Below are 17,658 nucleotides of genomic sequence, written 5' to 3'. Positions count from 1 at the left end.
GCAGAGGAAGAAGACTGTAGTAGCAGAGGTAGTTACACGAAGTGATAGCAACAAGAGGAAGAAGGAACAAAAGATACTCGAGAAACCCGAGAAGGGAGCCAGAAAAGATGTGGACGGTAAAAGCAATAGTGCTACCCTTAATTATCAGAGTACTTGGAGTAGTGACCCCCAAAATGGGTAAGTCGCTCAAGCAGATTCCAGGAATGACATCTCTGCCCAGAAAAGTGCAGCCCTATAAACATCAAAGATACTGTGCAGGACCCTCAAGCTTGAAGGATAAAGACCACCCACAGGGCGAGTGGGAAATTTTTATATATTTTATATATAGCTACAACAGAACCGAAAGGGAATTTACAATGGAAAATCCCACAGTATCAAAGCCTGAAGGCAGCTCATCAGATCATAAAGTGTGATCACAAGCATGTTAATTGTTTTTTCACCACTGATAGAGCCATGCACCATGAATTTGTCCCCCACAGTCAGACTGTCAATGCAGAGTTGAAGAACGTCCTGAGGCATGTGAAGAACATTTGCCACAAATGACCTGAGATGTGATGCGTGCCCATGTATGCGCCCACTCACTGTTTTGAGCAGTGATCACAGTGCATAAGATATCAGGTCCTAAAACACATGCTCAGTGCAGCTTTACTACAAAGATGCTGAATGCTTAAAGCGTTTTTTTTTGTTTTTTGTTTTTTTTTAACCAGTTCCCTTTTGATTTAAAGTCATTTCATGTCATTGTGACCTTTCTAATTCTTAATGGAACTAGAAGTGTAATAGCTGATTTACTGTCTGACCTCTCACTCCAATAATACTGAGCCAGTCAACACACCTTTATGTGGTTGTCTTCGGTAGTTTGCAGTTGCACTGGAAGGCATATTTTAATCTGTGGTCAGTTGTTTTGATAGCAGCTTTATAGGTAAATGGGACATGCTCAACAGTCGGTTTATCAATCTTAAATTGACATTTTAGTGTGATTATCAGGCAGCGTTATCTTTCCAAGTAGATAATTGTGTTACGGACACACACATATGTACGCAAAATGTACAACAGCAACCTGATAACGATGCTCAACAGATGTGACGACTGTTAAGGAACCAGGGGAGATAAACGCAGGCAGCAGACTGTGTGTCTTACATCACTGTTTGCACATACGCTGCAGGTGGGCTGTTCTAAAGCAACATTTTTTATAAAAAATAGGCTGCAAAGAAAAAAAAACGCGCAATATTTTTAGCAAGCTTTAAAAAATGCAAGTGAGATAATAAAGAAAACATTTTTTCAACATTAATCAACATTAGTTCATCTGAAACAGTTTCTTATGACTTCATTAATTGACCTTTTTTCTTTTTCTATTGAATGTGTGAATTTGTCACATTGTAAAATGACACGTTAAGTAACTGCAGAAAGTACATTTTCTTTACTTTTCTTTATATTTTCAAATCTGTTCTATTTTATCCTTTAACTCCACTAAGTTTGAGGATTTAGTATATCATTTTTAAATATAGCTAATAGTAAATTTTACAGATTCGGATAATAAAAAGTATAATAGATGGGATGTGTGGCATCAGCACTAATGCAAATGGTCTGTTTTGAGCAAATAGAGTGCTGACCATGAAGCAATGTTGTTGACTCACCAGTCATTGAATGTTCTTACCCTGATGCAGGGCTATCACAGAGAGACGGACAACCATGGGCAATTTAGATTCACCAGTTAAACTGAAACCAGATCCATTAATATTATAATTAAAAGTAATATATATGATTATTTAAGAACTTCTCAACAAAAATAATTACATCCCTCTGAACACACAACTTTCACATGAATCAACAGACACATTCATGCTCATGGTGTGAGCCACCGTCCTTAACACCGGTGAGTCATGAGCCAGACCATCTCAGCAAAGGCACTCTGAAATAGACTAAATAAGTACAAGTATGATATGAATCATTTTACTTTAATGCTGGATGTGTATGTGTGCGTGTATTTACCCATTATTGACTGCAGGTTGCCTTTGACTTCTGTCGTCAGTGTACACACTTCATAGCTGCTGATTGTTGACCTTACTGAGTGCATTATTATGCACTGCATTTTAAGTGTGTGTGTAATGGCTAAAAACTGTTTTATGCAAAGTAAGATGAGGTCATCATCTTTAGATGGCGTTGGGATGGTGACTCATGCAACAAGTGGATGTTAGTCATCACATCATTACAGCAACTCAGTTGGTCCTCAGGAGAAGTAATAACATATTTTTGATAATAATTTTGCTCCAGTGATGTGAAATACCCCTACTTTCTGTTCTGTTGTGTTTTTGCTGTTGTTTTTCTGGGGGAAAAATACATGTAATTGTTTGCAACTCCTGAATGCATTACACATCTTTACTTGTAATATTTAAGTTCTTTAGATGATTCAAACCTTTTCTAAACTTCTGCTTCTGCTGTTTTCTCAAGTGGTCAGAATTTTGTATAAAATGTAAGAGTCTATTGAAAGAAAGCAATGAAAAGATGAAAGCAAGACAGCAGGGAGAGACGCATCTTTGGCATGTGAGAGGCTGATAACGGACCCATCATAAAAATCAAGCTGTGGCTTGATGATTGCATCTTCTTTTCTGAAAGCTTCCGCTTCTCTTTGATGTATCACCTGTCAGTGTGCATGTCACTGACAGTGCATTGCCTCTCTGATAATGGTCTCTTTGCATCTGTCTGTCAGTAGTTTCCAGCATCTATACTTTTTTTTATTATTTATTTTTGGGTAGTTTGTGTCAAGATGCCTGAGTGATTTCTCCATTATCCACTCTCCCGCCTGCCAGTTTGTCTGCCCGCCTGCCTTTTCTGAGTAGGTGGAATTAAAGTGCCAAGCATAGTCATGCACTGCAAATGGCAGTAATGGTTTTTTTTTTTTTTCTGCTTTAAAAATAATTTGAATCAAGATGAACTGGGCCCTAAAATGCATATTTGGACACATTAAAAACGAGAACTAAAACAGAGAACCAATATGCATGAATCTTTATAAGTAAAATTTTGTGCAACTGTTGGCAAAATGTTACCAAAGTTAACTGAGAAGAAGGTTAAGGTTAGTGAATTCCTTATGTTTTGCATACTTGTAGAGAAGTAAGCAAAGGGCGAAGATCAAAGATTTGGGCACTACAAGAGATTTGATGGCTCAGAAGAGTTTTATAAAGATCACTAACTTAAACTAGAGCTTAGACGACATTTGAGGAGTCACTCTGCAGTCGTGGGTTCCTCTACAAAGCTGCCTAGCATTCGAAATGTATTTGCTGTAACTGACACCCACAAAGCTGGAGAAGACAATTATACAACAAGGAGGTGTTTTTAGCAGTCATAGTGAATCTTAAGTGACTGTTATTAGAAATATTGGAGCTCTGGTGCACTGGGCAGCAACACCTGCACATAGAAGACCGAGTCATGAGAAGAAAAGCTCAATAACAGGAGTTTGCAAATAAATATCTAAATGAGCCTGAAGCTTTTCCTGTATTCAGAAGTTAAAACTGAATTTTCCATCATCATATGTTTGGATATAAAAAGGAAGAAAGCTACACCCCATGGGGGGAATTGATCATTCGTTGTTTGTGTTGCAGCCATTGACGTGAGGTACATTTCACCAACATCTTCTGGAAGCAAATATCACACTGTCTGTATTTTAAAGGTTCTGCTTTTGCCATGGTTTTCACAATCCTGGGACCTAAACGCCATCAAAAAAAATCTGCCGCCAGACATTAGAAGAGTAATACATATGAGAGGCGCCCAAGAATCTAACAGAAGTGCAATGCTTTTGCAGGAAAAGTAGGAAAAAAATCCCCCAAACAAAACTAGAAGTGAAATACTTCTAAATGCTACAAAAAGATTCTCCACGCTGTGATTTTTGCAGAAGGTAGCGCTACTGAGATCTACAAAACTTTTCCTTTTAGGCTTTTTCCCATTTTCTTATTTTGAAACTGTAAAAGACAGAGAGAAAAGTGTTTTGCTCAAAAAGAGCTTTTTTGGAAATCGACTCATTATTCGCACCCTGGGTTGTGACTGTAAATGCGCATGAAAATACCTCTTTGCTTGCTTGTCACTGTTTATGTTGTAGGGCTAAGATATTTAGCTGTGTTTTATATGAGTCCCAGTCCCTGCTAAATGAAAAGTATTGGGCGAGGGTTCACACCTGCCTGGAGATGTTTGTAATTAATGGCAAGCAGCTTTGCCACCTGCTGCCCTAATGTCACTCCGATCTAGAGAGGCGAGCCCTGAGGAGCACGATGAATATTTAATGATGACATGAAAGAGGTGGGGGGTGAATTGTTTGACTGTGGAAGCATCAGTCAACAAGCTATGAGAGACAGAGATTGTTAAGCAAGATAAAGCAAAGGAAGATGGTCATTTTGTTCTATGTCTGTCTGTCTCATTTTTGTGAGTGTGATATTTGTCAAATCTCAAACACCTTGAGGGACCTTCTTGTGGTTTAGTTGAACTCCAGAATGAACTTGTCAGAATTTGTTGTGGTGTCATGTGAAGGTCACGGTGACCTAACAAAACACATTTTTGATCTGCTTTGCAATTCAACGACAGGGGAATTATTATTTGTGTCATCCCAGCATGTGAAAATACCAAGAGATAACCCTGACAGGGGACATGTGTTCAAGTCTGTGTAGATTTGGTGTATTTTTGTATTTTGTTCCATACTGAACTACGTTTTGTTTTTGATGATTTGGTTCATGCAACCAAATCAAGGAGCAACATGGGGAAATCAATATCATTAATAGCAAAGTAGTGATATCACAAATCTAAAAGTTTTCACAAAAATTCTTCTTGTTTTGCCTGAGCAATATAAGCTAAAGATGATGCCTCAAGGGCAAAGTATGACTTTTTTTTTCTTTTTTAAATTGGAAAAGTCCTTCTCTTATAAGAGTCCTAGATATGAAATCCTGAGGCTTTACACTTCTTGGAATGCAAATCTAAAAAGTTAGCCAGGAAAAAAAAGTGCCTTAAGTTGATCTACTGGGACTACATGCCTCCATGTCGTGCATTTTAACCAATGCTGTACTGACAAAATTGGAATTTATTCTTTGCCAGATAGATCCCAGGCTCTTTCCTTGATGTATTTTTGTTTTGTTTTGTTCACCTGTGATTTTCCTCAGCACATTGAAGAAGCATACTTAATGGCAGCAGTAATAACAGTTTGCTGCATTTTGCAGGTTTTCATCTGAAATGCCCCCGAGGCCTTCTGCTCTTTCAATTAGTCTCAGTCTCGAACTTCGTCTGGTCACCCAAGTGGAAAAGTCAATAACAGCAAAGGTTCCCGTTAACCCACTGAATATATACAGTCACAGGTGCTTTAACGGGTGGACTTTTTCAATCAAAGTCATGCACAAAAATGTACTTCTTATTTTCAGGCACCTCATGTTACTGCTTCACTGCTTTGCAGACATTTGGAAGCATACAGGTAAAAACATTATTGCCGCAGCAGCTATGGCCTTGCTGTTAATTGTGCAAGGTCAGCAAGTTTAGCCCATCCATGAATGAATCCCATATTGTCTATAAGTTGCACAGTGTTTGTGTGTCTGGTGTAATGTGATTTATTGTGTTTTCTGTGTCTTCAAGAGGTTTTTTTTTCATTGCATTTTAATAAAAAGTCCAATATTTTTAAATTGTATCTTGTGGCTTAAAAATGCTGATCAAGCTCTACTCTGAATGTGGAGGAGAAGAAAGGATCTGTGTGTTCAGTTATGCTTCAATAACATGATATTTATAAAGTATCATTTATTCCCTTAAAAAGTTAAATGTGTGCAGTCAGCCTTAAATAACAGAGCTCTTGCTGTGCCCAATTCACTCACACTCCATTATGATGATTACACTTTACGCTGAGATACTAAGGAGTTACAGATTGGCATAAAGTAAATGTCAACGATGAAAGCTAGCCATGTAAACTTGCCACCAGCTCAGTCCCCATTTTGACTTCTGACTTCAGAGCTGCCTTAATTTTCCGTGGAATAGATTCAACAACACGCTCAAAATATTCCTTAGAGAATTTAATTGAGGTACTGTTATGTAATTTACTGATTAGTTATGTGTGTCAAAGAGCGGCTGAACAGGTGTACCTAATAAAGTGGCTGGTGAGTATGTATCGTCTTTTGGCTAATCCAGTGTGCTGAAATCAAATTTCAATTTGAATGTAATGTTGATTTACTCTCTTTTACATATGGGTTGTATCACCTGTCTCATGCGTAACCTTTTTGTAGACATCATGCTCCTGTTAGCAGTCTCATGCTACAGTCATTAATGTTTTATTGGCTCACACTTCAGAAAGCTCCTCATACATTTGTAATTTATGATCCCTGTAAGGTGCTGTTAGTCATTCTGTACTAATGTGTACGTTCTCACTCATGAACCGTTGGGGAAAAGAATACATCCAGCATCTGACTGGTCAAGAGGTTTGCATTTGAAGACGTCCTCTGCTTGGAGGGTGATTGAAGCTGACCTAAAAAGTATAGCAAGCTTCTCAACTTCTCAAGCCTCCTGTGAGCCAATTGTAATTACACAGAGCAGAGCTGTGTCAGGCTGTAAGTTGTAGCTTTAGAAAAGTCTAAAGGATGGTGGAAACTGTGTCTGCCAGAGTGGGATTGACACTCTTTAATCTACAATACCTACATTTTCTGTCCCACAAAATGTGATTCTGTTATATAAGCTGCTCAAATATATTATATTTTATCCAGCTCACTGTTTCATTACATTCTGTTCTGCCTGATTTTCCTATTAACAAATCCAACATAATTATCAGTGCAATCAAGCCTCAAGAGTAACCACCCAAAATACTCAGCCCAGTGTTATCGTGAGTCTTTTTTTATGGGTCACTAAATATTCATGAACCCTCCAAGCACATTACAGATAGTTTTTAGACACAACAACAACAGGGACGTGGTCCTTTGAGACTAATTCCTATCAGAAAACACTTAGAAAGTAGCTTCAAGCTTGAGTTCCCCATGAATATGTATGGCGTTCCTTCTTTGTGACTCTCAGGGAGGTAGATCAACTGAAGACATTAACAAGGACCATATCTATTTCTAAGTGCCCTGCTGGAGGATTAGCAGCATCTAGTCAGGGCTGAATATCTTGGGTTTCTCCTCAGGGATCAGGGAATTAGAAGGTCATCAGCAACTCTCAGAATATCCCAGAGGGGATGATGTTAGGAGGAGGCTTTTCAGCATTGCCACAGCACCGACTGATATAATGCACATTGGCATAGTAGAACAATGAAGGGCATCTTGACCTCCTCTAGCAGACATTAACTCACAGAAAACAGAAATTCAATGTGAAGAAATGCAGTGCTGTGTCCTATGTCTCTTTATATTTTCCTTCCTAGTAGCCTGTCTTTCTTTTCGTTTTTCTTTGGACATTGGCTACTTTTTCAGTTTCAAAATGGTTATTTAATTTTTTTTTTTTAATTCTTTGTTAAACCACTAAACACTGACTTATGAATCATTCAAGCATAAAAAGCACCTAAATTGAAATATTTGCCCCTGTGACCACAGTAACAGTGGTGTTTTAATGCATCTGACACACACACACACACACACACACACACACACACACACACACACACACACACACACACACACACACACACACACACACACACACACACACACACACACACCATATGGCTATTTCTCTGAGGACATTAATGAATGCACTCCTAGGCCACTAACTCTCTGCTAAAACCCACACTGTACCTCACAAAGAGAGCCATATGAGTAAAAAAATTAATGATCACGAAAGCTTCAGATACATATAGGTAACATAAGGGATGACTTACATGTTTAAAATAACAGAATTTTTAGTAACAGGAAATAAAAAAACAGATGGAGTAAGAAGAATTAAAGTAATAAGAAATCATAGAAAGGGTTTGAAGGGAGGCATGATGTAAAGCTAAGTAGGAAATATAAATGAAAGAAAAAGGGATGGAGATGAATAAAAAATGAAGAGAAACATGGAAAAATTTGGAAGGGGAAAAAGAAAGTAATTAAAGAGAGAATAAGTGAAAGAAGAGTAAAAGAAGAGAAAAGTAAAATGTGGAGATAGATGCAAAACTGAAAGGAAATAAAGTAGGAAAAAGGAAACATTGGAAAAAGTAGGAAAAGTTAATTCCTTGGTTCAGTGTGTGTGTGTGTGTGTGTGTGTGTGTGTGTGTGTGTGTGTGTGTGTGTGATTTCAGTTTTAGGTCATTTCACTACAACTTGTGATTTTAGTTGAAATGTTCACTAACCTTGAACTTCTTTCTGGTGTAGCAGCTGATTTAAGTTTGGGTACTCTCGAGTAATAAAATACGTCACAGATGTCAAGCAGTGTGTTTCAGTGTACAGGGAATTTTTTCATTTGGACTACCTGGTATGAGTTTTCCCCCTTTTTTGGATCCATCACTTGAGTTTACAAACATTTTTCAGCATTTGGTAAGCTAGCTATAGTTTCAACTGAGGAGCAGTGAATCGAGAGCTAGATTACTTCCTTGTTTCATCTCGGAAAAAATATAGCTGATTTCCTCCAACTTGTACAGACTCTTATTCATTGCATTTAATGTGTTAGATGCCCTGTCGAGTAGCTACAACCTATAATCAGTATAAAGTAAAATCTTTATTTTATTTTTTTGTCATTAACACTGTGAGTTGAGAGTTGTTTTTTGTCTCAGTAGTGCTTCTGTTTTCTAATCTAAAGTAGGGTAATAGCAAGAAAAGACAGACAATAAACAATGTATTTTAATGTTGCTCATATTTATCTTCCTCCATTCAGTGTTTACCAGGTTCAAATGAACTATAAAAGTCGTCTGATCCCTCCAAGCATCTGATCCCTTGTTTTAAAGAAAACTTTGATTTTCCAAAATGTTTCCTACTGTTTGCATTAAGTGACTGAACAGTCAGTGCTTATCATTTTTCTCCAGGTTTCCCAGCACAAAGAGGCTGAGATGAATATTGGCACCTCCATGCCTGAGAAACATGGTCTTTAGGTAACTCATACAGAGTGTGTTACCCACTCTTTATGAGCTACTGCCTTAGGTGGAGGAGTTAGAGTATATCAGGGTTTTGTTAATGTGTGGCAGAAAAGCAATGGGGCATTGACAAATGGATGGTAGCAGCATATTCAGTGACACAAACAATGTACACGTATACAGTGCAGTGAAGAAAAAGCTGAGTGTGTCGGTAATGCCGTCGATTTACCCTTGACCTATGCCCACAATCTGTGGGTAGTGACGGAAAGAATGAGGTCGTGGATCCTTAAAATACAGGGAAGAGCTTCCTCCAGGTTTTGTCGGACCTCACCCTTTGAAATACTTTGTGGGGGGACTTTGTCTTTTAGTAGGGACTCACTGCAGAGCCTTCTGTATAAAAATGAGCCAGCTACTGTTTTGGTTTGTTTTGTTTTTTTTCCTTTTTTTGCATGGAGATTCTGGGGCAGACCAAGGACACCCTTGACTGGCTTGAGAATGCTTCAATTTTTCTGAGAGCTAGAGGAGGTGGGTGAGAAGAGAGAAGTCTGGGCAAAGCTTCCCAGACATACATGGATGGATGGATGATGGGGTGGCAATGGCAGGTGGTCAGTTCTCCTACTAAAGTAGATCTAAAGATCTAGTCTAATGACTAAAGTCACTCAAAATATAGACTGTAGAAATTGTGTCCCATAAGTCTGAGCTTTGTGGTGTTGGTGAAATGTCTTGATTACTACTAGAATAAATGTTGTGACACTTCTTGCTGACTTTTGTTCCTCTCAGGAAGAAAAGTACTAACTCTGGTGAAAAGTATCATTTTTACTAGCTGTTTTTTTGGGGGGGGGTTTTTTGGGGGGGGTTTTTTAAAGTCGATGATTCAACAAGTGTAGATGGTTCACCACCACGTGACTGGTATGAAGTTCTTTTTATGAAATGCTGTTAGTTTTACCAGATATAGCAAAATTTTAACTTTTGTCTCATCAGTCCACAGAATACCTTCCCAAAAGTCTTTGGGATCATCATGATGAGGTTCTTAGGTCAAAATTCATGATTCAACAATAACCTGAACACGATACAACACGACTTAGGCTACGTTCACACTGCAGGCGAAAGCTCATCAAATCCGATTTTTTTTTACCCATATCCGATAGGGCTGAACGATTATGGAAAATAATCTAATTGCGATTTTTTGCCCCAATATTGCGATTGCGATGCGATATGCGATTATTTTTTAAGGTCTTTGTCTTCTGTATTATTAAACAAAGACAAGCAATACATCATATAGTATGGCCAATACTATATTACATTAATTTTAAACTGTTCTTTCCTGGAAGACAGACCTCTGTTATGATGACATGAGGTGATGCATGAATTGATGACTGACATTTTTATTTAACTTCTTCAATCACAACAGTATATTTGAACATACACAATAGTTTATTTTTAGCTTACAAACATCTGAGCATAAAGTTCTGACAAGGAACCCTTTAAAATTTAAAGGCGTGAAATTGGACGGTAGCGTCACCGCTGTCTCGATGGAGTTTAATAAACTCGGCCGTCTGCTTCTTGCTATCTAAAATATAACCAGACACTGGCGTAAATTCTCGACTGTCTCATACTTCTGTTTAATAAGTTTTCTGTTTGACGTTTAGTCAGCTGTGTGAAAACCAAGGAGGAACCCACCCGGGGGATTAATAAAGTTTTATTTTATCTAATCTAATAACTTTAATCTCAGCCAAACCGATTTACTCACGAACAAACAAAACACTGAAAAAAGCCCAACAATAAAATTTTTAGGTTGTCTAAGTGACTTATATATTACGTTTAACCCGAGCAGCGAAACTCCGCGGTGATCTGAAAATGATGTGCCGGGAGTTGTGCTGTTCTCGGCCGCATCAGTAACCCTCGAGCTCCCGGCTAGCTGTCGAGCTGGTGGGTAGCAGACGCCTCTGAAAACGTCGAAGCACTTTTGCAAATATGGGATATCTTGATAAACCGAGCAGATATTTGATGTTTACACAACTACTTTCTCGCCTGAAAATATGTTAAAAGTTTATTTTGTGACCCAGAAAGATTAGTATGAGTAATTTTAAAACTTAGTAGCGGCCGCCATTGTTGGAAACTGGAGTTTGGCTGGGCCGCGCTATGAATTCTGGGATATGGTAGTAATTTGGACAGCCTTCGGCGCGTCGCTGTGACGTAATCGGTCTACAAATGCGGCCTCAGGAGGATGCAGCCCATGAATTTGGACATGTCCAGAGTATAATCGCAGCCTTTGCGGTTAGAAAATTGCACTTGATCATGTCGCGATATTATCGCAAATGCGATATATCGTTCAGCCCTAATATCCGATCATGGTATGACAGTGTGAATGGCACAAACCCGATATTTTCAAATCCAATCTGGGTCACTTTCGTATGTGGTACTGAATCCGATACATATCTGATGTTTTAGAAAGCGACTGCTGTTTGAATGGTCATGTCGCATTAAAGCAGTCTTTTCCGTCACTGGCACAAGACAGACGCTAATTGTCAGCGCCCGATAAGATCGTGAACGCTTCCTGGCCATCCAGTGTAGATGTTAGTAAAACTGTTGGGAAGACATTTTATTTGTACCGTATAATCTGCAGATACTGACAGAAATCTGCAACTATCCTTTGAAGCACCGCTCCTCTCTAAAACAGCAATAAGGATAAATATTAGGCCATATGTAAATAACAAAATAACTTTATAACTTAAAGCAAAATTGTGAAACGTAAAGTCTGAAACAAGTCTTTATATTAAGGGCCATCAGTCAAACAATACTGTTTGACTTCTAAACAGAAGGCGTTGTGTGTGACGTCTTCTTTTGCACATGCGGGCCGCTTTGAGGGTTCACACTACAGCACGTTTGCTGTCCCATTTTATTTGTAGTGTGAACAAGCAGACAAAACAATTGGATTTGATCAAAAAATCAGAATTGAGCATTAAGACCTGCAGTGTGAACGTGGCCTGAGACAAGGTCTGCAGTTCTTTAGATGTTATTGGAATAAGGTTGGTAGGGCAGCCAAGGCCTGTCAAGGACATTGTTTCTTTAGATCATGGTATGACGTGTTCCTTTTTTTAGATCTTTTAGCCTAGTTCACTTTGTCCGAATGGTTTTATTTATTACTTTATTTACATGATGATCATGGAAGAAAGCGCGCAGAAAAACTGTGACGTTTACTCTTAGGTCAGGTGGACTACACAGTCCACAGTACGTCCACAGTCAGGTGCACATATGGACTACAGTGACTAGTGTTGATCATTGGGTTAAAAATAAATATTTCTGTAAATGAGTCATGATTTTATTTTATTTTTTATTTTATTTTTTTGAACCAAATCTTTTTTTGTATAATTTTGACAAAACAGAAACCTGATGGAAGGGTGTGAAACCGGCTGTCAAGACCAGGTCAACCTCAAACCTGCCAGGTCCATTTGGCTGAGCATCACTGAGCTGTGTGTTAGAGCAGATTGAATCAGATCAGAGGAGTGTCTCCATAAGATTAATAAAAAAAAAAGGCAGGTAAGGAGAGCAAAGGGGTTAATCCTCTGGAGGAAAAAGGCGAGGCTGCTTCAAAAAGGGGGCAAAGTAAGGTGCACACATGCAATATTGATTGAGTGGAGAGGAGACTGTGGAAGGAAGAGACTAGAGGATGCTCTACACATACACACATCAGGGTGCTTGTGCCATATACAGAAAAATATTGTTGCAAGTTGGAAAACATGCCTAAATTTAGGTACTGTCATTTACATCACTGCTTACCTACATCATTTCTATCTTTCATTTTCAGAATAAAGTCCTGAACATTGATGGAGTCAAGGTGAAGCTCCAGGTAAGAAATCTAATTTATTAAGATAATATTCTAAAAACATAGTCTGGTATATAACCTGTCCCTACAAAGGTGGAGATTATTGACAGACATCTTGAAATGCCATATTTATTTACTGTTAAATAAACACGTTGATAGGTTGAAGTCATTATCATAGGTCTGTCATAGCGAGTAGAAAACATTACTGCCATTGGAGCCAAACTCTGGGGAGATACAGCGCTGATGGGGGAGAAAGACTTAATGAGCCAATTCCACTAAGATTGGAAAACTTAGTATCAGCCAGGTGATTTCTGTTCAGTGTTATGACCCTGACTGAGGTAAAAAAATAAATCTGACAAAAGAAATTTTTACTACTGTATATATCCAATCTATGGTATGAGCTTCAAGCTGCAAATTGGGTAATATTTCTATGATTATGGACCAAATTACAAATAGAGGTGGTTGCAGTGACCAAAGATGTTTTGGCATCTTTTAGTGAAATGGCCTGTGACTGGTTTGGTTTAACCAATCATATCAATATTTTTACAAACCTTGCTTCCAGCAACAACTTTTGATACTCAGTATAGACAACCTCCCTAGCAACAGATAGAAGACTGATGAAACTGACTAGCTGGTGATAAAATATGAGCTTGAATTGGAATTAATTTACACAGTACCCACATTTTTCCAATGTACAGAAAGTTGACTTTAATTAATACCATCGTTTTTTGTTGTATGTGAAAAGTACAAAGGAAATTATTTGCACACTAGCCAGAACAATTCTGCCGGTGTTGTTGAGAGCTACCAGTCCTTTTCAGTGCTGTGTTAGTAAGATAGTTTGAGTCCCATAGATCTAATTACCATATTCTATGCTTATCCAAAATCACAGAGTGAATTGAATGGGTGGTTTCACTGTGAGTGCCTTCCAGCTGAGTGAGCAAACATAAGGCTTATTAAAAAGACTGAAACTTCTTCTTCTATTTCAATGATCACCTCTCTCTCTAATTATCTGCAGATCTGGGACACAGCTGGACAAGAGCGGTTCCGCAGTGTCACTCATGCCTACTACCGTGATGCCCACGGTGAGACACACACAAATACACACTTTAATATCTTTTCCTGATTATTATACTAATGATTTAACTTTGTTCTTGTCAAAATGTGTTATTATATGCAGCTGCCATTCAGCCATTATGCAATGAAAGCCAGTGAATTTGTATGCAAATTGCGAACTTTATTTTTCCTCCCATTACATGAATATTTTGCGACTGGCATTGGATTCGAGTTCATACACTGCACACAATGAAAGGGAGTGTTGATGTTTTCAAAGACAATGCATTGCCATCAAACTAAACTTTTACAGCAGTTGTATTTCACAGCCTTTTTCGTATCAAAGCTTTTGTTCCACACTGCAGAATTGTCAAGCGCTGAAGCTTTATAACACTTCAGCTGAGATAGAAGGGCAGCAATTTCAGGATTCGGGGACTCTCTGATGATGTGTAATCAGTCATCACATATGGGTGTGAGTCAGCGTGTGTTTATGTCTACTTTGTATTCATCTTGACGGCATTAGTCACTATGTAAGTTAATTAGAAAGCTCTTAGTTGTGACATTACATTGAGTTATCATGGAGTTGGTAATCGTGTTAAAAGTCTTTTTTGGAAGTGTCTTTGATCAAATGTGAATAACCTGGTGCATGATACACTAAATCTGAACAAACATACTCTGATTTCTCAGGCTTTTACCTATCCAGGATCTTATCCTTACTAAATAATGTTCACCAAGGAATTACTAAATAAAAATTACTGTTTAATTCAGATTTCTAAGCAGACCTAACCTGTCTTTGAGTAAGTAAATATCAGCTCTGCTTCTATGTTTTGTTTTGTTTTGTTTTTTCTGCTTGATATTCACTGAATGTTTCAGTATGTGTTTGTGATTTTGTGCACTTATGTGACTGCATCACTTCCTTTCATCTTATAATCTCTGGTCATTTGGGGATTCTTGTGGGATCAACCATCTGGGTCAGTGTGCCTGTTTAAATCAATTTAAGTTTGTGGAACTTAAGCTGGGGTTTGGTTTGGTGTATGACCAACTATGCATAAATGATAGAACAAAATCATCTGTTTCCGTGTATTATCTATGCTAGGGTTTGGCGGTCAGCCTGCGTAATTACACCAGTTTCACCGAATCGTCTCTGTCTCCTGTAATAAGGGGACCCTAACAGACTTTTAGCAGGGTAAGTTCCAGGCAAGATGCCCTGGGGACATATCTTGTTTTCTCAAAACCACATCACGCATGTCTGGAATGTAGCCTTACTCGTCTTTGTGTCGGAATTCTGTTATTTTTCCATTACTGCCGTGGAGCAAATGAGAGAATGTTCCAACATCCTAATCAACTTTAGGTTCTTTTAATGCCGCTCTAAGAGCGTGTGTGAGACAAGAATTTAATAAAGCCTGAACTGCTATTGGAGAAAAATATCCAGGATGTGATGTGAATATTAAATTTTTTTTGTGGCCACTGCAGCATTAATAAAACTGTGACAGGTTAATTGAAATAGTGTAGACTTTTCTTTGCACAAAACTCTTTCTTTGTGCCTATTGGCACACACCTTCACACATCGCTTCAAAACTCATGTTGATACCAAGCCTATAAGTGCTGCTGACTGAATCTGTGCAACGTTGTTTAATCTGAACAAACTCCCGTTTCAGGACCAGACTGTCAGTCGATTTTTGAAGTCTCTGAAGCGTTGTGCAAAAGGTCTGCTGTAGTGGTTCCCCAGCTTTCCAAAGCTCACACAGTTTGATCTCCCTGTCTGTCTTCATGCTGTGTTCTGTGCTTCCCCCAAAGCCTGCAAACAAACCAAAGTTATTTCCAGCAGTGTAACTTTTTTCTGCTTCTTCATGTAACCAGGCAGCTGTTGCAGGTTTTGTGTTATTTCTGATTGTTTTGAAGCTGCTTTATACGTCTGTCTACGTCAATGTACTGCTAATGCAAAGAGACCTTGGGGCAAGGCTATGACTGAAATGGTACATAAATGTTTAAGTGCTTTACAGCACAAGGCGTTTTATTTTAATTAATTTTGCAACTATATGCAAGCTGTGTACCACAAGATTAAATGTTTATAAAACATGTTCAATTTTCTTTTCCAAATGTTAAATCTTTAAAGTCCTGCATTAAATTGACTCGTCTTTAAGGTGGTATCCATGGGTAGCTTGGCACCACTCCCACAGCTCCTGTGTTGTGGATCACTCTGTGGAATTCCTGTTCTGAAATCTTGCTTACAGACAACAAATATCAACTTTTGTGTCAGATTGGTCCAACCACATTGTTGAAGATCATCACTGAGAAAGAGAACTGCTTCTCTGACTACAACCTAGAGACTAAACCCCAGCCTTCAACTGAAGAGCAGAATTCTCGAGCCCAAAGACAGCGCTCATGCTGTATTTATTTCTGCATGCACAGGCACATTCATTGTGAAGTCGTCCACCAGGGTCAGACTTTTAATGTTTTCTTAATGCTTCAGTTCTACTGTAACATCACAAGGCATCATTAATAAAGCAGTTTGAGCCTAACAAACATCATCACTACTCACCAACCTGGCGTCTGTATCATCTTCCTTAAAATGCAGTCATAATATAGATGCAGTCAGAATGGGGTGATCCGAAAACTGCAGCGATGCTTGAAGCGGTCAGCATGTGCACAAGGAGACAAGCAAATTAGATATGAATTTTGGTGGAGTTGCAGATCTTTTTGACCAAACCTTATACTATATCCAATGCCAAAATCCACACAAGAAAATTGTCAAAGTCCCCCAAAAAACTGATCAGACCCACAGGAAACTGTAATTGTTTTATGATTTATTTGTGACATTTTGGCATTTCCATGTATTTCCACTTCATTCAGTTTGGAAAAGTCAAACAATTCCTTCTCCTCCCTGTTTACACTCGGTGGATTTGCACTCCTTCATGAAGCTGAAATGGACAATTATAAATGAAGCCATTTGTCAGTGAAATAATATTTAGGCTATCGGAGTAGAGCTGGAGCCAGGGGCTCCACAGCTAAGGTAGCAACGCAGAGAGAGAAGTGTAGGAGCATAAAGAGACTCTGAATTAGGAATTGTTCTGCAAGAGGACATGGAGAGAACAGCGGGATTATTTTAGATGTTGGTGGATAGGCAGCGTATTTGGTGTGTGGGAGAAAAATGCAGACAGTCATCAGGTATTTTTTTTTTTAGCTCAATTCAAAAGAAATCTGTGGTTATTGTTTCAGCACTGGACATTTCCTGTAGTTAAGTTAAAGCAAGGCATACAAATTTTATCTACACAAGCACTGCATTAAAACCAAGATCAGAACAAGTTATGAATTAAAGACAGACAGACACAGAACAGAAGAGGTGGGCTAAAACAGAAGACTGGTGCATTTCAGTATTAAAAACTTAATTTGTCCAAGCTACATCTCTAAATTATATGCAGGCCATTTGGTGTAGAAAAAGGGATTAGTTAATCCAGTTATTTCAGACTGCATAAAAAGTAACTCCTCAGTGGGGAATCACACTTGGAGCTGCCGAACAGACTCTTAAATACACTGATAAGCTCCAAATGCCCTCAGCTGTCTCAGATGGAAGGACACCAATCTTCTGCAACATTTTTACCACTGTCAGATCTATGTATGCCTGTCGTTCACTTTTTTTGCTTTGTGATGGACAATTTTATACCAGCTTTTACAACAAAACCTCCAAAAATGCTCCTATTTGGTCATCTGTCTTTTTTATAATTTATAATAATAATGGAACACCTTTTAGAAAAGAGTACAAAGTCATGTACAACCTTTCCCCAAAAACCATTTATTTCTA

General features: G+C 38.4%; 1 protein-coding gene across 1 annotated transcript in view; it reads left to right on the top strand.

Annotated features, from left to right (window-relative positions):
- Positions 1–17,658, top strand: part of LOC147332628 (ras-related protein Rab-26-like) — a 60,365-nt gene that overhangs the window by 12,466 nt on the left and 30,241 nt on the right. The window contains exons 3-4 of the mRNA XM_086289300.1: positions 12,789–12,830; positions 13,822–13,888. Coding sequence (XP_086145426.1) covers positions 12,789–12,830; positions 13,822–13,888 — 109 coding nt within the window. The remainder of the gene's footprint in view (positions 1–12,788; positions 12,831–13,821; positions 13,889–17,658) is intronic.

Source organism: Aulonocara sp. 'chitande type north' Nkhata Bay, linkage group LG4 (assembly GCF_057382095.1).
Source record: "Aulonocara sp. 'chitande type north' Nkhata Bay isolate Kocher_YH1m ecotype deep benthic linkage group LG4, A_spYH_male_GT1.1, whole genome shotgun sequence".
NCBI classification, from domain to species: domain Eukaryota; kingdom Metazoa; phylum Chordata; class Actinopteri; order Cichliformes; family Cichlidae; genus Aulonocara; species Aulonocara sp. 'chitande type north' Nkhata Bay.
This window is presented reverse-complemented; position numbering and strand designations above follow the sequence as displayed.